General features: G+C 36.9%; 2 protein-coding genes across 3 annotated transcripts; one reads left to right on the forward strand and one right to left on the reverse strand.

Annotated features, from left to right (window-relative positions):
* The first annotated feature begins 154 nt into the window (after positions 1–154).
* Positions 155–22,216, forward strand: NUDT3 (nudix hydrolase homolog 3). Of its 2 annotated transcripts, XM_089049675.1 has the most exons (23): positions 155–643; positions 1,120–1,299; positions 2,324–2,401; positions 4,815–4,911; positions 5,254–5,387; positions 5,901–5,982; positions 6,807–6,893; positions 7,289–7,395; positions 7,787–7,958; positions 8,038–8,291; positions 8,377–8,412; positions 8,913–8,994; positions 10,461–10,526; positions 10,780–10,857; positions 10,974–11,069; positions 11,532–11,638; positions 11,753–11,921; positions 19,705–19,788; positions 20,084–20,178; positions 20,253–20,343; positions 20,428–20,574; positions 21,400–21,466; positions 21,881–22,216. In XM_089049675.1, exons 1-22 carry the CDS (start codon positions 558–560, stop codon positions 21,460–21,462), a joined length of 2,391 nt encoding a protein of 796 aa, XP_088905801.1. In that variant the 5' UTR covers positions 155–557; the 3' UTR covers positions 21,463–21,466; positions 21,881–22,216. The 2 variants fall into 2 exon arrangements, with proteins under 2 accessions (XP_088905801.1, XP_008228854.2); XM_008230632.2 differs by lacking the exon at positions 8,377–8,412.
* A 784-nt stretch (positions 22,217–23,000) lies between these two features.
* Positions 23,001–24,244, reverse strand: LOC148917834 (putative CCR4-associated factor 1 homolog 9). The gene has a single exon (XM_089051064.1). It carries the CDS (start codon positions 24,187–24,189, stop codon positions 23,134–23,136), a length of 1,056 nt encoding a protein of 351 aa, XP_088907190.1. The 5' UTR covers positions 24,190–24,244; the 3' UTR covers positions 23,001–23,133.
* Between the last annotated feature and the right edge of the window lie 293 nt (positions 24,245–24,537).

The raw sequence follows: 24,537 nt of genomic DNA on the forward strand, positions 1-24,537 counted from the left end.
AAATTTGGATTTTGCAGGCAGCACTATTCACGTGAATAGTAATGCCTCACCTTTATATAGAGACAAATGGGTGGAGTTGCTCTTATATTCTAAGCAAAGGCCCCTATGCACAAATTGCAGGCTTTAAGAGACACTTTACATCAACCTAATAGATAGAGGGAAAATAGAGTTTTGAATTGCACTGGAGAGGATCAGAGGATGTAAGCTCCATGGGCAAGTCACCTGTTGTAAGTTTTTATCAGGGGTGAAGTGAAAGAAAAGAGCATTACCACCACGCCACTTCATTAATTACCGTTAGATGAGTTTAATTAGATGGTAAAATTAGGCAAAATATTGACTTTCACCCAAGGTGACTCAAGTCAATGCCATTGCGTAAACTAAGCAAAAGCAAGTATCGCATCAGATGCTTGTAACCAAAAAAAAAAAAAGTATCGCATCAGATGCTCAGTTGGAAAATGAGAACAAAGCAAACAGAGTAGACGCCATCGCGTTAACTGATAAATTAAAATCGAAGTATAATCTCTCTCTGCAATCGGACCGACTGACAGTAGCGACCAATGGCGGAGGTTGATGCTCATACACAAGAAGAGTTCTTTGACGTCCTCACCAAAACAGGACAGAAGACTGGCATTTCCAAGCCCAGGCAAGCTAAAACCCAAACCTCCTCTTTCTCTTTTCCTTTTGATTACCCAGATTTTACGAACACCACATTATATCGAAGAATCAAGAAAGCGAGGAAATTTGTTTGATTGCGTTCACTCTTTTCTTGTAATGTCTCGAGAAACAAACAGAACACGTTGTGGAAAAGATATTGATCGAGGAAAGCCCTTCAATCAGTTACTTTTTTTTTTTTTTTTGAGTCAATTGAGTTGATGAATTGAAAATAATCCAACCAATTGTTTGCCCTTCTTTAAATCTTCAGTTTAAATGTATGCAGAAGTAGACATGCTTGATGTTCTCATGGTAGCTGATTTTACTGATGGCAATATGCTATGTTTCTGCTTTTTGAAGAATTTTGTGCTGATGACCAGTAACTCTGATTGAAAGTTTCATGGTTTTTATCACCCTCTATGTTGTGACATATATTCTTATCTATGAATACTATTGATGCCCATGTAGGGGAGATGTTCATCGAGACGGAGATTACCATCGAGCTGTACATGTGTGGATTTTTGCTGAGAGTACACAGGAACTTCTTATCCAACGACGAGCTGACTGCAAGGATTCATTTGCGGGGCTGTGGGATATCTCAAGTGCTGGACACATATCCGCTGGTGATTCGTCACTCATAACAGCTCGGTAGCTAGCTTCATTGCCCTTTCTTGTAACAGACACTTACCGCTTGTACTATATTGTCCTTTTACAATACGTGTACAAATCATAACCAGTTTACTTATAAAGTCATTTGAGCAGCCACCCTGGTTTTTACTTGTTTAATCAAGCTCCAGTTAGCGTTCATCTGGATAGTCTACTGTTTTGTGCTAAGTGTGGCTGATTGTATTGTACTTTTTAGTTGCTATTTGTGTGACTTTTTTTTACTTTCTTCTTGATACAGTGATATTGTGGGATTTCAAGTTCATAGAGTTTTTTAAACATTCTAGGCTTTCTAAAATTTGATTGATAAAATGATAACAAAGTTCAAAGCTCATATGAACCTAAGAAGTTGAAGGCCTTAGCAGATGGGCACTTTTGTCTTCCTTTAGGAGAATACTAGTCCCTAATTCTCATGTTAGGGATTGCATGCCAAATTCCAAGAGTTAGGCCTATATGGAGATGGACCTTTTAGCATAATAAATTCTTTTTTTTTTCTTTCTCTTTGATCATTTTAGTGTGGTGGGATTAATATTGACGGCAGCCAATTTGCTTACTATCTTTATTTCCCCTTTTCTCGCCAAGCTTTACAGTTTTAGTTCTTTGATCAGGTCCATTTCATATTATATATTTTCTTGTTTCCTCTATTAACTGCTACGAGGAAGCTGACATTGGTCACTATTGCTTTGTATAGAATAAAATTACTTTGGAATTAGTTTTTATAAATGTATCCCTTTTACATGCCTTGTACAAGGTGATGCTAATTGAATTTCCATTTTTCAATAGTAGATATTGTTTTAGAAGCTTGGTAATGAATTTATACAGAAGTGCCTATTACAGAATTTACCTATTTCTGAATTGAAGTATTTATCTCCTTATTTCCTCAAGTTACTGCTCCACCTCCCCTTTTGTGCGTGAGACAGTCATGCCAATTATCCTGCGTATTTTGTTGTTAAAATTTAGAGCTGCCTGAAGTGTGCTTGTTACTGAAACATAGTAATTTATATATCAGGAGGGAGCTTCAAGAAGAGCTAGGTGTAACACTTCCAAAGGACGCATTTGAAATGATATTCGTTTTTCTTCAAGAGTGGTTAGTAGGCCAATTCCTTTGTTCTATTGTTGGATATATATTTCTTTGTCTAGCAGCTTTTATTATGGTCTGTTGTTTTGTGAATAAATTGTTATTAGTTGTTACTACATCTGGAATTTGATTTTCCCTTTTTATGTTAGTTTGGAGTGAGATATGCTTCGCTAGTCTACATTGTTATTGTTAAGCACTAGTTCAGAATTTCATAGCTCTTTGAGATATAGGTGAGATGTTATTATACTTGTGAGGCTTTGTGAAGTTGTGGAGGTGTTAAGTGGTTAAAGGTATCTGAAAAAGGATTCCCGTATTGTTCCAGACAGCATCAGTTAACGGCTTGAAGTTCATGAGGACGGGTGTATAGTAGTAGAGGGGTTAGGATTGGGAGTACTACTAATAAGGGGTCCAGGCAGGATGAGTTTTAAGGTCCTTGTATATCAAGGTTAAAAGGGTGTTGTATTGTATGTGGTTACTGCATAAACATGCAAGCAGTAAACAATTGCTGAGACATCCTTAGGAAGAGTAGAAGAGCAAGGAGGAGAAGACAAGCACAAGAGATTTTCATGTACTCAAAGTTTCCAAAGAAGCTTCATAGCTTCAACCACAATTATGCTTAGTTTGGACCTGTACAGCACCCTAATTATGCTTGCCCAGTAGGCTCTTCGCTTGACACTCAATCTTAAGAGAACAATCCTGGTTTTTTCTTTGATGTTTAACTGCTACAAAATGCATGAACAGTAAGGTAGATTTAACACTATCTAGCATGAGGTTGATACAGGGGTGGCCTTGCCCATCAGGACATCATGGCTGGCATTGAAAGTCTGATCAAACAAGCTTGAATAGGTATTTACCATCCAAATTTGTATCAACTAGGAAAGAACATAATTGTGCCAGCTCTACAATATTCTGCCTGTGCTTAGGAGAAAAGGTTGAGCAAGATTAAGGAGAGAAAGAATAGATACCAAGTAGATCCATTATGGACGCCATCTAATTATTGAGACAATCAGTTGGCGGAAGTTTTTTGGAGTGAATTGAAAGACTTACATTAGCTTTAGTACAGGTGCAGAGGGCTACAAATTATTTCTGATATTTGGGATCAATAATGCGAAATCATAGGAAAATGGATGATGATTCATAGAGTTAGAAAAGGGCGGACAACGTGGAGGCAAACTAGTGGTCTGTTATGTGATTAAAGAATACCAAATAGATTAAAAAGGAAGTTTTACAGAACTGTCCAGAGGCCAACTGTTTTGTACGGGCATAATGTTGAATGGTAAAGCAAAAGCAAGTGCAATGCATCCATGTAGAAAAATGAGAATTTGAAGATGGAAGACGGGTGTGACTAGAAAAGGCAGAATTGAAACCAATCTATTTACAACAAAATTAGGAGTGAAAGTGATAAGATATGTGAAATTAGGCTTAGGTAGGCATAATCAATGTAGACCACTAGATGCATCTATAACTAAAGAAAGACATGCTAAAGTACAAGATAAAAGATTAAAGAAGCCAACCAAAATTAACAAGGGAAGAAGTGAGACAAAAGGATATAAGATTTCAGATTTAGTAGAAGACATTGTATATTAATATGAAAGAATGAAAGATGAGAATTTATTGTTCTATTCCATACAATTAGGACAAAGGCGGGTTATTCTTCAGTCACCTTCAAACATTCTTTGTGACAAATAGATGTCTTTTGGTGGTGGAAGGAAGGCAAGAGTTTTGTGGAATTACGCTGTGCTTGCTGACTTTTGGGTAATTTGGTTAGAGAGAAATAGAAGAATCTTGTTGAACTATAGTGGGGATGTAGAAGAGAATGCTTGGGAAAGAATCAGGTTTTGGGCATCTTTATGGGCTTCTCTTTCTCCAGCTTTTAGGGATAACTCATTTTGTGTAATTTTATTAGATTGGGGAGCTGCTGCTGGATAGTCTTTTAGAGTTGAAATACAATGTAGAAGGTGTATTTTGGATTTGATTGTTAGGGTTGTATCATTTTGATGGTGAACTCCTGGTTCACTAAGTTTTGTATTGTAATGTTTCTCTATATAAATTTTTTTTTTCATAGAAAAGTGGGTGTCGGTGTTCCAAAACGACCAATTCGTTGAGGGCTTAGTTGTGGTTGTCTAGGGAGCAGGGCTTGTCTGGGTTTAAAGCTTAGGGTTGTTCTGGGTTTTCTCTTTGGTTTGTGAGAGCTGGGTTGTTTTTATTCTTTAGTCTTGTTCTCTATCTGCTGTGGATTCCTTATCCACTTTTGTATTTTGTTCCTGTTTTAATACAATTGTTTCTATTCAAAAAAATAAAAATAAAATACAATTACGACAAAGGGCAAGGATGACAATGATGATGGTGATGATGTTTGTATTTTGTTTATATTTAAGATCTGCTGTGTATTAACTGATGTTGGGTTACATTTTAAATGCAGTGTAACAAATGATGGAAAATTCATCAATAATGAATTCAATGATGTATATTTTGTTACAACTGTAGATCCAATCCCTCTTGAGGCATTTACTCTTCAGGTGAGGAGGGTGATGTATGTCAAATAGAAGTTCCAATGATTCATGTTTTATCTTTTTGCTACTTTATGATACTTTGACTTCTCTGGGAAGATCTATTAATTACATTATCTTTAAGTCAGGAAATATGGCCATCAGAATTATTAATCACTCATAGAAACAGTTCAAAGACTAGGGGTGAAAACTAATAGAATAGGAAGATGTGCTGGCTTATATAAAAAATGCAACTGCGATATTGCACATGCAACCATATGGCTGAATTATACTCATTTAGATAATGTTTGCTATGCAGCCTATGTTGCCATATCAATTTTCATGAGTATCTGAACATCTCTCTAATGGCAGGAAACAGAAGTCTCTGCTGTTAAATATATTTCTTACGAGGAGTATAGAAGCTTACTTGCTAAAGAAGATCTTGAGTATGTCCCCTATGATGTAAATGGGGAATACGGTCAGCTTTTTGACATAATTGAAAGGAGGTATGCTATTGAAAAGCATTTTAAGTTTTTTATTTTTTATTTTATTTTATCAGTGAGATGGAATGATCCATCCCATGACTAGCCTAGATGAAGATTCTTTCTTGTAAGACTTAAGCTGGTCAAGAAAAAATTTACTCCTGAGTCCTAATACCCATGTAAGGCTGGATTTAGTTGCATCTCCAAGAAATTTTTGTTTTTATTTTTAAACTTATTCATTTTTTTTTAAAAGAAACAATATCTGTTTTTTTTTTTTTTTTTGGTAGACAAAAAGATTTTGAAATTTAAATTTAAATTTCTTTCTTTTTATTGTTCATCGCTAGCGTCATGGAAATAATGAATGTTCTTGTGCCTCCATGGCAATAAAATTTTATTCTTTGATTTACTCGGCCTGAAAAACATTAATTCCGTATCAAGAAGACTGAAAGACATACAATACTATATCACTATCTGTTTCAAATTTCCCCGATATTCACTACTTTCTTATGTCAGCTATTTCATCTTAATTTCCTAAAGGTACAAGGAGAACACTATAACTCGAAGTTTATCTCTACAAAAGCAACTCCAACGTTATGCCCCTGTTTCCCTCAGTGCTGAGGTTATTGTCCTTGGTCATTTCTTAGATCTATTATTCCTTTAGTAAATTATGTAATTAGTTTATTCTTTTTTCTTTAATTTTTATTGGATGTAGACAATATTCAGTCATGGTGCAATGATTAAAAGTTTTAGTTGGAAGTTGGAAAGGTAGAATGGTTATAAGTTTTTGCTGCACCCTGAGTTGCTAAGAAGCTTTATCTTTTGTTTCGACAAAGTGGGATCAATTTGTTTATGCCAAAATCTGCATTGAGATGTTTTGGTTGGCACCATGATTCAGTGATAAGGAATGTGAATTCTGTAGGTATTATTTGGTATGCATCTGGAAGAAGAGGAATGCAAGGGCTTTCAAAGGCATTGTGCTCTTTGCAAGCCTTGTGGTTGTTGTGTTTATTCATCCAACATTCCGGGAATACAATTTAGTTAGTGCCTTTTTGGCTTGTATTTCATAGCCTGAGTACTACTCTTTCCACCAGTTCTGTAACTTGTAATCATATTACATGAAACCGTTGAAACGATTTAAAAGTTGGTTGAAAGTACAAGCAGCTTTCTTACCTAAAAGGTGAACCATAATGTTACAGATTTTCAAGAAGATGGTGTAACTTTTGTTGCCTTATTTAAATTTTAAATTCGTATCTGGAATATAGCTTATTAAATACTTTGATGTTGAAATTCCTCCTCCCCTCTCCCATCTCTTGTGCATCAGCAATCTTCTTCTTCTTTTTCTTTGTCTTGTAGTTGGTTGTGTCCTTCCTTTTTCTTTTCCCCAAAATGTAGTTGGTTGGGTCCTCCAAGTGAAGTTGAGCATATTTTGTTTCCTTGATGCAGTTAACAGGGCTTACAGATGCAGACAGGGAGGCTCTGGTGTTACTAATTAAGGCTGCAGCAATTATGGACGAAATCTTTTACCTGCAGGTTGAATAGATTTGTAATGAAACACGTGCATTGTTAGATAATTAAACAACCTGTGTATTTGTGCTGTTATGTTATTCTGATGCATAAAGACTGTTAGTATGGATGAAAATAATGATATGTGCTGCTGCATGGTAGATTCGACTATCACCAATAGTGTGCATCGGCATACACATATTGTGGAATGTATTTTGCACTATAATTTCTTTCTTTGTATGCAAGTAAAAATGCACTAACTGAGCCAAGGGGGAGCTATGCAAATATCTTGTAATTTTCCTTGTGTTGCACCTAGTTTGTCAGACACATATATTATTATTATTATTATTCTTAATCTATGTTGTAGTGTCCATTTCTAATTTTTTTTTTTTTCCATTCTTTGTTTCTGATTTTACATTTAGGTTTGGTACAATAATCCAGTTCTACGAGATTGGTTAAAGGAGCATGCGGATGCATCACAGTTAGACAAATTGAAATGGATGTATTACGTAATTAATAAGAGTCCATGGTATGTCTTCTTCAACTTAGTTTTCTTTCAGGTGTATACTGTGCACATGCTATTTTTACCTACAAATGTACTGTGTGCTGTGTATGTGCGTGTGTGTGTGTGTGTGTGTGTGTGTGTGTGTGTGTGGGTGGGTGGATGGATGGGTGTGCTCATGTAATTTTGGATGATACTACTTGAATAAATATCTGCAATATTACGTCATTAATAAGAGTCCATGGTATGTCTTCTTCAACTTAGTTTTCTTTCAGGTGTATACTATGCACATGCGATTTTTACCTACAAATGTACCGTGAGCCATGTGTGCGCGCGCGTGTGTGTGTGGGTGGATGGGTGTGCTCATGTAATTTTGGATGATACTAGAATAAATGTCTGCAATATTTTCTATCAACAGGTCATCCCTTGATGAAAATGAGGCATTTTTGACAACTGCGGATTCGGCTATAAAGTTGCTTCCTGAAGCGACTAGACCTGTTACTGGGTGGAAGGGACTTGAATACAAAGCTGCCTTTCCTGTGCTGAAACCACCTGGTGCAAACTTCTACCCGCCAGACATGGACAAAGTGGTATATGATTGAGCTGATTGTATTATAGAAAAAAAGATCTTATAGATATATGAACACCAGTAAATTTCTTTTTGTGTAGGAATTTGAATTGTGGAAGACCAGTCTAACAGAGGACCAACAACAAGCTGCAACTGGCTTTTTCACTGTTATTAAAAGACACAGTGAATTCAGTCTGGATTCTTCCTTGTATAGTAGTACAGTTAGCAGCACAAATCATTCAGTGGGTTCCACTCATGATCTATATAGTGTTCCTTTCTCCCAAGAGTATAATTCTTCCCTCACACGAGCTGCTGAGATCTTGCATAAAGCTGGTGACTTGGCCAGTTCTCCTAGGTATGAGTTTGACGAATTTCCTTTCTTCTAAGTTGTTTCATTGCTGATTCTAAGTTAAGAATTTTATATGCATTTCATGGTGCAGCATGGGTTTAAATACAGAGATTTCATGCTTTACAAGGCAAGAGTCCAAGAAAATTCCCTTCGTATTTTGCTGTGATATATGGTTGATTTTATGTGCGTTGAGCCATCCCTTAATATTTGGCTGTAAGTATGGCTGATTTATGACTGATATCCAGCAGTATATCACAACGAAATATCAAGGGACATAAAAAACATTTGCCTACATCCCGTCTTACGTCATATCTCATAAAGCCTGAAATTACTTTTTTTCTTTTATCAGTGAAACCTCTGTATTTAAACTCATTACTGCATCAATAAAAATGCATTGAACAATTTTTTAAGCTTAATAAGCTATTAGAGCTGGAGATAGTAGTTTGATTCTCTGCAATTGAAGTTTCCCAATCTATAGTGATTTCTGCATGTTAGAGTATGATAATTATTGGTCCACATTCCAGCTTAAGCTTTTAGGAAAAATAGTAAACCTACAAAACTTGACAGTGGTCATGCTAAATATCATCTTCGTACAACTGTTAAATTAATCTTGTGTTCTCTATGAAGTTTGAAGAGGTTTCTTCACAGCAAGGCCGATGCTTTTCTTTCAAATGACTACTATGACTCAGATATAGCCTGGATGGAGTTGGTTAGTACAGTATTTAAATATACCGTTTACAATCATAAATTAAATGGTGTTGATACGCAGTTATAACTATAGTTACTATTCGTTTCTAGAGAGAATTTTACCATGAGCTGGTTTATAATATGTTGAAGTTGCTATTAATCAAACGGCTTGATCCTTTAATTGATTTTTATGTAATTTACAATCTAGAATATCTTGTTTTCTAAAGTTGCATGGCCTGATCCAACCGATGTCCATCCCTCTGCTGTACAATGGGGTTATATTATATATGAATATGGAATCCCCTATTGTATTACCCATTGACAGCCCACTCTCTCTCTCTCTCTCTCTTCTTTTTGATTTTTGATTTTTTAAATAATGACCACAGTAATTTTTGTTAACTAAACTAAACAGCAATGCAACTGTGAACCAGCAGTCCACTGAAGATAGAATCAAACTGACAGCAAAATTTCTGCACTATATCTTTAATTTATGGACATCAAAACCACAGTGATGCCCAAATTTTGACTCTGCCCCACTATAGATACATTTCTTCCTCACACTTGGTTTCACATATTCTACCATTCTTTTCCACCAAAATGGCCTACAAAATTGTCAACAGACTACAATTTCACAAGCTTGTTTCCCATCACCAAAAGCACAATGTTTCTCCACTAGTGAATGTGAAATCACCCAACTCAACCTCATTTTTCAGAACTACCTGTACTACAGTGTCAAGCAAATGAGATGGTGAAATGAATACTTATAGTAGCCTCTTTGCACATGTTACACCAATAAGATCATAAGTTGACTTAGACCTCCGAATCATCGAGATGGGGTTAAAAATATGAAGAGATGATTCCCCAACCAGCTTGCTGAAATAGGATTACACACGCAAAAACAAAAAAACAAAAAAGTTGCAAGCTGATTCCATTATCCACCTTCTATATAATCTCTATCATATGACATTTGTACTCAAAGAAAGTAGGGTAGAACACTCACCAACTTCAAGATCATTCAATTTTTACAAAATTGAAATTCCAACACATTGAAATTGGAGAGGAGACCTAAACTAGATGCTAATGGACATGTTATGTGACAACAAAAGCCTATGATGTAATATAATTTTTTTTGTATATTCAGTGGACATCATTCACTATGTCTGTACTCTGTGCACATAGTTTCTCATAAAAAGTTACAAACGGAAAAAGGAGCCTAGTCATGGCTCTCTTTTACCTGTTAATTTTAGCAGTATGTTTACTATAAAAAATGAATAGTTATATACATTTATCTTAAAAGGAAATGACCTTATAAAAAAATGCACTTAATTACAGAAACTTTTGTTCGTGAACTTCAATTCTCTAAAATGGCATGAAGTTCATTTGTATAACGTGAATTTTTTCCTCTTGAAATTTTATTATTTTCTGTAAAGTCTTAAGAGCATTAAACTGTTGATCTAGCCTTTATTTTTGTCTACTGTTCTGCTATAGGACTCAAAGCTGGATGTTACTATTGGTCCATATGAAACATATGAAGATGCTCTTTTTGGATATAAGGTATTTTATATGAAGCACCCTTGTGTTTTGAGCTTCTGCATTCATGACCTTGTAGTTTAAAATTGTGAACTTAGGTGTAACATACATTTACAATGATATTGATCTCAAATTTCTTCCTTTTTAAAAGTAAATAATTTTTATATTTCTTGCATTTTGGTGTTTATTGTCTAAAAGGACCTACTTGAGAATTCATGTGATAGCATGGTAGTAAGTTTTCTGCCTTTAGATGTAATTGAACTGCGTTTCATCTTAGGCTACATTTGAAGCATTTATTGGAGTTCGGGATGACAAAGCAACAGCTCAATTAAAACTTTTTGGTGATAATTTGCAGGTACTATTGTACAATCATTTTCTACTAGAGATTTAATAGCTTACCAAAAAAGAATTATCCTGACAAACTTTGTTATCCCTTCTAACTATCAGTTACTATTATTGTTTGTTTATAAGGTTCTGGAGCAAAATCTCCCACTGGACAATGTGTACAAGTCCAAAGATGTGATTTCTGCTCCTATTCGAGTCATCGATCTTCTTTATAATGCAGGAGTAAGTTTAGACTCTGGAAAATCTTTCAAGATGATTCTATTTTATGGCCACTTGCAACTTATTGATTAGAAGCATTATGGTTTGCCCTGCTTCTAGTGCTAACATAAAAAACAAAAATAAAAAATCCTTTTGCTGTAGTTCTCTCTCTCTCTCTCTCTCTCTCTCTCTCTCTCTCTCTCTCTCTGTGACATTGAGCGACGAGCAGTATACTCGGCGAGATAATAGTCAATGAAAAATATTAGAATGGAGAAATGTAAAATAAATGCATCTTCAGGTTTAGGTTTGAGTTTGACATAAATTTACCTATCACAAATAAATCTATTAAGTGCCATGGGTTTGGTAATTTTTGTCCTTAATTGCATAGGGTCCATCGAGGTCAGAGTCCTCTACTTCTGTGTTTATTGTATCTGCAACTTTAACTGGTTGGTGAAGTGTCGTTGACAACTTCAAGTTTTACCTCAGGATGTAAAGGGTCCTCAAACTGTTGCTTTTAATCTACCAAATGACGAGCGTATAGTAAAAGATCGAGGAACATCAATGGTCATGCTGAAGAATATCTCAGAGGCTAAGTAAAAATTTCCTTCATTTTTATGTTTGTCATGTATAAATATCAATTATTGCTTTTCGAAATATTCATCTGTTGTGTTCGGAAGGTAATGTCAGAACTGCCTATGCTAAACCAGGTTCAAGCACATTCTTCAGCCTATAGCCGATGTTTGTATTACAAAGGAACAACAAGAACTTGTAGATTTTGAATCTTTCTTTACTCACACAATTTGCCATGAGTGCTGCCATGGGATTGGACCTCATAGCATAACACTTCCAAATGGTAGAAAGTCTACAGTGAGATTGGTCAGTGACATAACTCTCTAAGTTTGTTGTTTACTTGTTCACTATAATTTGTTTTGAGGACCTTTGTTGGATTGCATTGCTGCTTATAGTAATCTAAACTTTTGTTCCAAACTAAGGTTCAACATATCTAACAGAACAGGAGAGTTAATAAAATTTTATTGTTAGAGAAATTCTCTTTTAGGTAAATCAAACAGTGTCGGTTGATAGCTCATTTTGAGGCTTCCAAACAAAGATTTAACACTCCATCCATCAATAATAGTTTCTTTCCATCATTGTGAAGTTTTGTTAGGTTTACTTACATGTTCAATATTGTGAGAGTAGAAAAGTGTGAATAAGTGAGGGTTTGTGGAAGGTGATGAGGTTTCTAGGCATATGTGTTGCTGCTGTTGGTTCTAGTGAGAACATCTGTTTTCCTTTTAAATGCTTTGTGTCCTTAATGGTAATTTCATATTGGGGTAAATGGACAATTCACATTTCAAATAAGAGTCGGGTCTCAAAAGAAAATTGTTGGGTCCCATTAAAATTTTACAAATTTATAAATAAACCCAATCCTAGGCATGTATTTATAAAAAAACCCAAACACTATTTAAACATAGAAACACACCCAAAATCAACCCCAAAATCAACAATTGTATATTTTTTGGGTGTGTTTATAAATGGGTTTTGAGTGTGTGTAATGATGGGTTTTGGGTGTGTTTATAAAGTGTTTTGGGTGTTGGGTTTTTTTATAATTTCAGCCCCCATTTTGGGTGTTTTAGTGAAACTCCCTTAAAATTTCCCTTAATGTTATAGTAATTGTTTCTGGTGAATGACCAGCAGAACGAACAAAATCAAACAGCAGGCATGTCTAAGATAGCCATATGAACAACAGAATTATCCCTTCTATGTTACATGATTACAGCAGACAACATAAACATATTTTCAAGACAGCCACATGAACAACAGAATTATCCCTTCTATGTTACATGATTACAGCAGACAACATAAACATGTTTCCAAAAAAAAAGAAAGAGTTTCCGGTGAATGCACATATCAAAATTTGAGGTTGAATGCTCTACCTACCTATCCTTATTGCAGGCAGACAACATGAACATATTTAAAAATTAAAGTGTTACAGGAAGCAACACATTGTTAAAGTCCCAGTTAGTAGCTTGACTGGCCGAAAGGAATTGTCAGGAAAACTTGGGTGCCAAACTAAGTGTCAGCCTATTTACCAAAACACTGTGCAAGTGTCTGTTAAAGTGAAATATATATTATATATGTCATAATGAAGATTCTTTGGATAGTTGGTTTCCTACTTGTATGTTGAGGTAAAATTTTGTTTCCTATTGTGATAGGGTTGTGCACTTATGATGAATATATTTGTTATTTTCTCCCTATTTTTCTCAACATAGATATCAAAGCATTGGTTCTGAGACCTAGTGTATTAGATAAAAATTGTTAAATAACCCGCCTTCTAGATCTTGTTCTTTAATGTAACCAACAGCAATAGACCAAACTAGCAAATATTAGAAAACTTAGAAACACACAAGAATTATACTGGTTCAGTAGAACTTTTGCCTACTTCCAGTTGTGATTTCTCTAGGTAGAGAAATCACAGCTCCTTTGATTAATAATAGAGATTACAGAACTTTTGCAACCCTAGAACTAATCTCATAACTCTTGGCTGTCTTTGGCTGTTTTTCTTGCTGTAAAATAAGCCCTACCGCACCCTATTAATAGATATAGAGTTGGCTTACATGTCCCAAGGCTGATTGGATCCCTATTCCTAAGTGGATTAGGAAATTACACTTATCCAAATCCTAATAGACTTCTAGAAATCCAAACCTAAATTGAATAAGAAAAACTGAAATTCTTTCCTAATCCCTCTAGGACAAGAATTGGTATACCTCTAACTTTCCTAAAACAATCCTAAACCAACTAAGACATAATTGAAGAGCCAAAATCCTTACAATCTTCACCTTGGTGAGTCAAATTAAGTCTTGATCGTTGCACCCCAGAGTATCTTTGAACCCCCTTGAAGCAGCTCTAGAAAACTTCAAGAGTCTTCACCTTGGCAATCTTCTTCTTGCCTCATTGCACCTCAAGTGAGGAGGTGCTCCACTTTAATCAATCAACGAGATTGATTAAGTTCAAGCAATGCTTGAACTTCTTGGCCGGCACTATCTTTGTAAGGAAATCTGGGCATTGTCATCCGTATGAATCTTTTCAATCCAAATCTCCTTAGACTCCACCCAATTTCTGATTCTATGATATCTTGCTTCAATGTGCTTTGATCTTCCAGAAAAAACTTGATTCTTTGCCAAGTGAATGGCACTTTGACTATCACACTTCAGCTTCACACAATCTTGGGTGATTCCCATTTGACTTACCAAGCCATTAAGCCAAATTGCTTCCTTTCTAGCTTCGGCCAATGCAATATACTCTGACTCTGTGGTCGACAAAGCTGTCATTGGTTGCAGTAGTGCCCTCCAACTGATCGGTCCTCCTGCACATGTAAACACATAACCAGAAGTTGACCTTCTCTTGTCCAAGTCCCCTGCATAATCAGCATCCACATATCCCAACACCCTTGCATTTTCTTTTTGCTTCTCAAACATAATCCTTTGTCACCAAGAACCCTTCAAATAACTCAAAATCCACTTGACTGCATCCCAATGTTGCTTTCCTGGATTTGCCATGTATCTGGAAAAGACACTGATTGCTTGAGCTATGTCGGGACGTGCGCATACCATTCCATACATAAGGCAGCCCACGACATTAGCATAAGGCACTTTCTCCATTACTTGCTGCTATTCCTCGGACTTAGGACACTGTTGTGCACTTAACTTGAAGTGAGCTGCCAAAGGAGTCGAAACTACTTTTGCTTCTTACATGTTGAACTTCTCAAGAACCTTCTTAATATACTTGGCTTGTGACATCCAGATCCTTCCAGCGGTCCTATCTCTCTGAATTTCCATGCCAAGGATCTTCTGGCTGCACCTAGATCCTTCATGTCGAACTCCTCGCTCAACATCTTCAAGTCTTGAATTCTAGACTTGTCTTGACAAGCGATTAGCATGTCATCCACATATAGCAATAGCAATATCATCAACCCATCTTGGAATACATGATAGTACACGCAACAGTCATATAAACATCTTCTAAAATTGATTTTTAGCATGAAGTAATCGAACCTCTTGTACCACTGTCTTGGAGACTGTTTCAGGCCATACCTTAGCTAACATACTAGGTTCTCTTTCCCATATTCAACAAACCCTTCTGGTTGAGCCATGAAAATTGTCTCCTCTAGATCTCCATGAAGAAACACTGTCTTCGCATCCATCTGCTCAATCTCCATGTCATGCTGAGTTGCCATTGCTAAAAGCAATCTAATGGAAGTATGCTTGACTACGGGTGAAAAGATCTCATCATAATCCACCCCTTCCTTTTGTGAGTACCCTTTAGCCACGAGCCTTGCTTTGAATCTCACAGGATCTTGTTCATGTATTCCTTCCTTTTTCCTAAATACCCACTTGCATCCAACTAGCTTTCTGTCTTTGGGCTTAGGAACCAACTCCCAAACAGAGTTCTTGTAAAGAGACTCCATTTCTTCTGTCATAGCACTTATCTAACTATCTCGCTCATCACTTGCTATTGCTTCTCGATAAGTAGTTGGATCTCCTTGACTAATGTTGAGAGCATAATTAACTTCGTCTTGGTTAAATCCAAACCTATCAGGTTTCTTCTTGTTCCGATTAGGTTTGTCCAGTGCTATGCATCTCCGGAATGTAGGTGGATTGTTGGTTGGAGTTCGAACCCCTTGGGATGTCTGGCGGATTAAAGTGCCTTCAATCTGCCTATTTCTTGCTCCACCTGATTCTTAACTGGTGAACGATGCTGATGCTCTTCTTATTCCTCAAAACCATCAGATTCGACATCTTGCTCAATTTGCTCCACCTGAGCTTCTTCTTGTCTCAACTGATTAACGGAATCTTTGTTGCTTCAATTTCAGCATCGTCTTTCTTCTCCCTACTGCTCTCGGACTTTATTCAGAGACATGGTTGTCTCATCAAAGACAACATCTCGGCTGACGACCTTTTTCCTGTTGATATCCCAAAGCTTGAAACCCTTCACCTTTCTCAAAACCTAAGAATATGCAATGTGTAGGCTTTGGTTTGAGCTTGGACCTTTCATCACTTGGAATATGTGCGTAAGCACTACAACTGAATACCCTGAGCTTGGAATAGTCCACCGGCTTCTCATACCATACCTCTTCTGCTCTTACAAACGAGATGTAGATGGTGATCTGTTAATCAAATAATTTGCATGATTAACAGCCTCTGCCCAAAAACTATCAGGCAATCCTGCATGAAATCGCATGCTCCTCTCTCTCTCCATGAGAGTTCGGTTCATCCTCTCAGCAGCTCCATTTTGTTGGGGATTCTTCTTTACTGTGAAGTGCCTTATGATGCCTTCTTGCTTGCAGTAATCGGTAAACTCATTACTTGTATATTCACCTCCATTGTCACTTCTCAGGTACTTGATCTTTCTTCCAGTTTGATTCTCGGTTTCTATTTTTCATTCCTTGAACTTTGCAAAAACCTCGAATTTCTGCTTCATGAAATAAACCCAAACCTTCCTAGAAAAATCATCCATGAAAGTAACAAAATACATGGCTCCACCATTTGATTTGGTTGGTGCAGGGCCCCAAACGTCTGAGTGAATATAGCTGAGTTGCTCCTTGCTTCTTATCTGCACTGCTACTCGTGAATGATACCTTCCTTTGCTTTCAAGAACACAATATTCACAAAAGTCCAGTTTGCAAGATGGCACGCCTTCCAACAGGCCTTGCTTGTGTAATTCTTGCAACTCTTTCTGGCTTATGTGCCCGAGCCTATGATGCCAGAGTTCAGTTTTTTCTACCTTGATTTATAGAAACAGCTGCTCCCCCGACTATGGTGGTCCCAATTAACTTATACAACTTATTGGGTTGTAGGTCACCTCGCATTACCACCAGTGATCCTTTGGCTACCCTAAGTCTTCCCTTTTTAGACTTGTACCCATAATTGGCCTCATCTAAAGTACCCAAGGAAATCAAATTATTTCTTAGTCTAGGGACATATCTAACGTTCCCCAAAACTCATGTCATCTCATCAAACATTCTGATTCGAACAGGTGCCGATTCCTTTTACAGGACACGAAGAATCGTCCCCCATTAAAACTTCCCGGCTGCTTGACTTCTTTATAAGTATCGAACCATTCTCTTGCACACATATGAAAAGTGCATCCGTATCCAAAATCCAATTTGTGAAAGCCTTGGAGCTGATGTTACTAAAAGAAGCTCCCGTCACTCTCATGCTTGGTGATCTGCACTAGCTGAACTCGAGCTTCCTTTCCTCTTGGCTTTCTTCTCTTTTCAAATCTTGCAGTTCCTCTTCCAATGATCGGCCGAACTGCATTCAAGCAACCTTCCTTTTTTCCTTTTTCTTCTTGGATTTTGACCTACCTCTGTTGCTTGTTTTCTTCCTTTGTCTTTTCCCGCCCCCTCTCCTTGCCTTTGGCATAAAGGCCTTGAGAGCTTTCAGTTATATCATCTAGTTTAGCATATGACTGAAGAGTTTGAATAACGTCTTCAAGCGTTCAGGGACTCTTTTCCAAACATTAGAGTTGTTCGAAAGTGCTTGAAAGACGAAGGTAGAGACCTCAGCAAGATGATAGCCATATCATCATCTTTGTAAGTTTCTTCGACCTTTTGAAGATTAGTTATGCAATTTTGGAACCTGCATACGTGATCTTCAATATCACCTTCTTCCAGTCGAAGTCCAAATAGTTCATCCTTTAGAAAAAGTTTATTGGACACGGTTTTGCCCATATAAACATTCTCCAACTTTTCCCATGCTTCTTGGGCAGTCATCTTTTCGGTGATGTGTGACCGAACTAATCTTGTGAGATGGATCTCGATGGAACTCTTGGCTTTCTTGAGAACCTTAGTCCACGTTGTGTCTGTCATGCTTGCTGGCTTCTCACCCCTGAGTGCATCATCCAAATCTTGTTGTATCAGTACGTTCTTCATCATCCTTTGCCAGTCCGTGAAGTCATCCTTGCCGTCAGAGGGCTTTAACGCAGGTCCTAGATCCGCATTCATCTTCCCTTTAGACATCGTAGAACCCCCAAACCTAAGCTCTTGATACCAATTGTTAAATAACCCGCCTTCTAGATCTTGTTCTTTAATGTAACCAACGGCAATAGACTAAACTAGCAAATATTAGAAAACTTAGAAACACACAAGAATTATACTGGTTCGGCAGAACTTTTGCCTACATCCAATTGTGATTTCTCTAGGTAGAGAAATCACCGCTCCTTTGATTAATAATAGAGATTACAGAACTTTGGCAACCCTAGAACTAATCTCATAACTCTTGGCTGTCTCTGGCTGTTTTTCTTGCTGTAAAATAAGCCCTGCCGCACCCTATTTATAGATATAGAGTTGGCTTACATGTCCCAAGGCTGATTGGATTCCTATTCCTAAGTGGATTAGGAAATTACACTTATCCAAATCCTAATAGACTTCTAGAAATCCAAACCTAAATTGAATAAGGAAAACTGAAATTCTTTCCTAATCACTCTAGGACAAGAATTGGTATACCTCTAATTTTCCTAAAACAATCCTAAACCAACTAGGACATATTTGACAAGCCAAAATCCTAACAAAAATCATTCCTCCAACCAGATGGCTTGCCGTCAAGTCATTTGGTTGACTTCGCTATGTTACATATATAATTTATATGATATGTTTCCACATTACTGTCCAGAGTTATCTCTCATCACTTTTAGAAACCATAAGACATCTGGTTGTTATTCTTTCATCTTTGACATCTGTCACCGGGTATTGGTGTCTATAAATTCTATTGTGTTTCCGGTCTTGGTCCTGGAAAATCTCGTTTGCCCATATGATCAAAACATATTGTTGTTGACGTTTAGTAGTAACCATCCGTGTGTCCTTCATATGGTTGCTTAAGGATGTTTAGGGTGCTCCTTACTAGATAGTTATTGAAGTTTAGTTTTGTTCTTCAGTTTGGTGTTGAAATGCAGTTTGTTTAAACCTATACGTCCCCTTTTAAGCTGTAAAGTGTTACAGTTGGTCGTTGCAGTAGGGCAGGTGATGCCCACCATAGTTTTTAAGAAGACACGTGGTGTCTTTGTATTGTGGAGGCATATCATAGTATCTAGCTCTGATGACTGCATTGTTGAAGTGTTGAGGCACATCATGTCATCCTGTATGTAGGCACGTGATGCCTAGGTTGTTAATGTGGGCAATGATATTTCTAGTGATTCTTCAAATGGAGCATCTATTGTAAGAAAATTTAGAAGTTTTAGCTCAAATTTTGCGAAAAATGAATCCGCATCAGAATCATGTAGTATTCTTTTTAGGAAGACTCCCGGTGATTACATGTGATACTCGAGGTAGTTGATATGTCCCCAGGAACCTTAGTTGCATGTTCTGTTATTTGCAGTTTTAGATGTCTATAAATTTCTCCAACTGATGGAGGGTTTGTTAGCTGTGAAGCATTTTTTAGATGATCTGTATTTTATTAAGAAAAGGTAGTCCAACAATTTCTGTCCAATTTATTGACGATTATAGTCAAATTCTTTTTCTTAGTATGCTTCTAATGTCATTTACAACATGTTAAGAAAAAGCAATTATAGAAGTCATTTTTTGAAGATTAACTACCTCAAGTGCGCACTATTTTCTTAATGCCAACTCTGGTTTGCCTTGTGTCTCTTTCATCTCCCGATAAAGGAACTGCAAGAACTCCACTCTGCTCTGGAAGAAGCAAAAGCTGATATAGTTGGCCTTTGGGCGTTGAAATTCCTAATCCACAAGGTGAGTGGCCATTTATTTTCTTGACAGTGCTTTACATCACTTTATCACTTTAGTGGGATGGTTTGTTTTACACCTTTTCCAACGCATTTGCATCTTTCTTTCTTTGGTCAATTATGTTATTATCAAGAGATGACAGTGGACCTCTTGTTCCCCGAGTCTTTGAATACCTTGTATTTTCATTTTTATTAATAAATATCCTAAGCAGTTATGTTATTACCAATAGAACTCATACACTAGTGGCATTGTTCTTCTGCTTATGCTTGTTAACTGGTTTTATTTTTCTGAGGGAGTCCAGGATTTGCTCCCAAAGAGTTTATTGAAGTCCATGTATGTTTCATTTCTTGCTGGATGCTTCCGCTCAGTGCGGTTTGGTCTTGAGGAAGCTCACGGGTAAGCTAGCAATTCATTATACTGTACTAGCATGTTTGGCCACCAAGTATCTTATACTTACTATATGTTTTCAGAAAAGGACAAGCATTGCAGTTTAACTGGTTGTATGAGAAAGGAGCCTTTATCTTGAACCCTGAGGAAACATTTTCTGTTGACTTTACCAAGGTATTATTGCCTCAATTTTCTTGTTTTGCCTCGTGAGATGACACATCAAGGCTATGTATAAGTATTCCTTCATTTTTGTAAAAGGTTGAAGGTGCAGTTGAGAGCCTGAGTAGGGAGATACTCACCATACAAGCAAAAGGTGACAAAGAGGCTGCAAATTTGCTGCTTCAGAAACACTGCAAACTGACGGATCCATTAAAAGTTGCTTTGCAAAGATTGGAGAAAATTCAGGTATAACAAATATTTCAATAATTAAGCTCTAAACATAAATAATTAATGCACTAGTATGCAATTTTCATAACAAGCATTAAGGATGCAGTCATATTAAGTATCTAATAGATGATGACATCTTGCACTACAAATAAGATTTGCCAAAAGATGGCTGATTTCAGTTGATTATGTCATCACTCAATTGAGGAAAAAAGATGACTCCATGCATGAATGAATAAATCATGACTATTGGTTTTAAGATGTTGGGGGTCTCCACTAGTAGCCAAGGTTTTGGTTTTGGGTTGTTTCTACTGTGCCCTTATGGGCGATGTTTCAATATACTTTCGAGGCTTTGGATATTGAGCATTGTCTTTAGTATATTTTAGCAGCAGTCTTTCTCACTTTTTTCAGACTCGTGAAATGAAATGCCACACTTCATGCCTAATGTCTTTTTAGTTTATCAGATTGACATGAATATATGATAAGCATTTGTTTAATAGGAGCGAATAATTGGTGGAAAATATTTTTTGTGTTGCTTCTAGTTATATAAATCTCTTAATAAACCAAGGGACATTTCATATTAATTTACATGGACATTATTTGTCCTCGTCCGTCCTTCTGACATTTCCTCAAGTCCCGAACCCTAATGAAGGCTCAGTCAGTGCATCTAAAGTTTACAATCTCCCTTTTCTTCTTTTATGTTATGGAAACCCAATGTAATTTGAACTTCCAAACTCAGTTCTATGAGCCAGAATTCTTTGGACTGTAAACTGCCTTTTAATTTCTGAACTATTTATCACAACAATTTTTATCACATAGTTACTAGTATCTTCTAATTTTGTGAAGGTACCTGTGGATATAGTTCCCACGTTCTCGGTGGTTGATAAAATATTGGAGCAAAGACGCTAAATTGGTGAGTCTCATCCTTATTTTCTACCTTCTTTGAAGGATGCTAGTAAATGACAAAATAATTGCTGGATTAATGGGAAAATAGAATGGTTGATATCTTGATTCCATCTTATAAATGGGAAATGCTCTCAAACACCATTAATATTGTAGCAAATAGTCTCATTATCTCGATATCATTTCAACATGTTGTCAAGATTGCTACATATTGTCCCATAACGATAGCAAATAGTCCAAGATAGGCTTGATATGACACAAATAAAATATTAATATTGTGTCGATGTTATCGATTTACTACAGTAATAGTGTTATTAGAGCACATTGCTACAGTGGTGCTATTAGTGAGCTTTTTCCTGTAATTTTCAACCTGTATCATGTGAAGCAACTAATCTCCTAATTCTCGAACAAAAAACTTATGCAGATACGAGACAGACAAGCTTCGATGGCTTTTTATTCTTCACACATTAATCAGGTTGAGTGGTGCAACAATTAAAGGTGGTTCTATTTATGAGCTCCTCACTCTAGGGACAAGATATATGACGTGACCTACAAGAAAACGAGAGGGTTGTTTCATCATGTTTAGGGCTCATTTGGTGTTTCTGTGAATTTTTCTTTTCTTAAAGAAGTTTTTGCTTTTGTTTTTGCTGTTTAAAAAAATAAAAGGCATAATAACAAAAATGGGCATGATCATGCTGAATACTATGTACTCACTTGTTTCGTAACAAAGAAAAATGTGCATAATCATGCTTATATATAATTGTGCCGTATTCTCTTGAATGCCAATGGCAGCTCCCAAAAGTAAACCTACCATTTATGGATTAGTTATAAAATAAAATTTCACTTTCATAAATTGAACATGGAAACCTCTGAGTGCAGGGTAACTGTTTTGACCACTTGAGTTACAAGCCATGGCACATATTAATAAATCGAAATTTATTGAACCTATCAATCGCTAAAATTTATACATGTATGTTGCACTCTGGTAGGCAAGTTGATATTGCTTTAATATGTTTAGCACATGTGATGTAGCTATGTCAGTGTACCTTTGGGTAAGTAAATTAACACTATTAAAGCATAATTGAGCATATGCAAGGGGCTTATAGCTCAAGTGGTTATGAGTATTTATCATTGCACCCGATATCCTAGGCTCGATTCCTCCCTCCTCCAATATGGCTTGTATAAAAAATATTACTTGTCCACAAACATGTTCAAATTTATTCTTATGGTAGGACTTCTGAAATTGTTTAGACTCCACAAAGCTGTAGCTAAATATGTTTACTTCATACATGTAACTTCACTAATTTTTATCCAAGTGTGACTTTTCATAAATTTTATGGGAGAAGAAAACCTCGACAAATTTTTCCATTCCTATTTTCTCTAGTTTGGGGTTGAGAAACATTACTACAGAAAGATGTCCAGATGCCTTAATTTAGAGCATGAATTTGGAGTTAAACTGAAGAATGTGCGTTCAAACCCAAGAGTCCTTTTCATTCCTTATGATTCCAAACCCAATGTATGTTTGCCTTCTTTGGCTATAAAAACCAGATTGCATTAATGATCTAAAATTAGTAAAAAGTACAAAATGGGGAATAATTTACATTACCTATCTATCAAAGATATTAAAGAATCGTGAAAATAAAAGGCTCTATGCAAAAACCCCAAAACAAAGGGACACTAATAAACATTAACCAACCGAGGCTGAGCAGCCCCAATCCAATCAAAGAGAAGCTCAGTGTCAACACAATGGGGAGCAAATTCAAAAGTCTTACAAGAACCTGCATCCAAATCGTAACTCAAATTTGCAAGGTAATCCGCCACAGAGTTTTTTTCCCGATAAACGTGGGTCGGCACACATCCAATCTCCTGCATCAGTTCCAAGCAATCCGACATTAAATCCCTATAAGGACATGAAGCCAACCTATGAGGATTCTGCAAGAACTTGACAGCAATTTCAGAATCGGACTCCACCAACACATGGGAGATTCCTTTTTGAACAACCAACTTCAAGCCATGGTAAAGACCCTGAAGCTCAGCTTCCAAAACCCCACCCTTCCCAAGATTCACAGCAAAGCCAGCAAACCATTTTCCTTCGGAATCTCTTATCACACCACCAGCTCCAATCAAACCCCTCCTGTGACAACCGTCAACATTAAGCTTAAAATAGCCATCTCGTGGAGGCTCCCATGCTAGAAGTTTCAGCGACTTTTGAGTATCTTTAGAATGGGCATGAACCCATTCCTTAACAGTAGCAAGGATCGTCTTTCTACCTCGAAACCAATCTAAACTTAGACGTTCTGGTGACGATTTAAACTCGTACACTCTTTTCCCCAGGTACCTATCCACTAACTTCATGAAACTATCAACGTCGTTTGGCAACTCCTCCCAATGTAGAATCTTGATCAGGTACCCTAAATCATAAAAACCAGGGCAAGTCACCCATGTTAAACGGGACCTTCTGTCCTGCGCCATCCTAGATTTCAGCATCATCGTCACAAAGTCGGAAGACAAAATACCCTTTTCCTTGTTCCGCAAGAAATCAACTCCTTGCCCCTTAAGCAACTCAATTGCGTTTGCATCCGCGCTGTGAAAGTCCCGGTAGATGTCGAAGTCCCTGAAGTTGAATTCCCAGATGTAGCAGCAATCGGTGCATAAATCGGGCAAGTTTCCGTCACCGTCTGAGAGTGTTAGACGCAGTTGGATGATGTTCCTGACGTTCACACTGTCCTTCATGATTTGGTATTGGTCTTCCAGAGAATCGACTTCAAAAAGAGTGAATGAGAATTTAGTTTCAAGGGAGACAAAAGGGTAGTCAGCTAATGCATCCTTAACTAGAACAAACTCAGATTCTAAATTGTGCTGCCAAACGCTTCGAATCCCGACTCTCTTATTCATCATTATAAACTAATTCTGGGTTTGGCCTTCTTCAAAATTTTATCTATTGTTTCTCTAATGGTCTGCGTTCTTCTTGAATATTTTTTGTTGAATGTTAGTCTTCACCGAGGACATCATTTATATAGAGAGTGGGTCGGTGCTACTTCAGTGAAACAAATGAAAACACAAAAGAAAATGGGAGAAGTT

Source organism: Prunus mume, linkage group LG4 (assembly GCF_029339155.1).
Source record: "Prunus mume cultivar Tortuosa linkage group LG4, ASM2933915v1, whole genome shotgun sequence".
NCBI classification, from domain to species: domain Eukaryota; kingdom Viridiplantae; phylum Streptophyta; class Magnoliopsida; order Rosales; family Rosaceae; genus Prunus; species Prunus mume.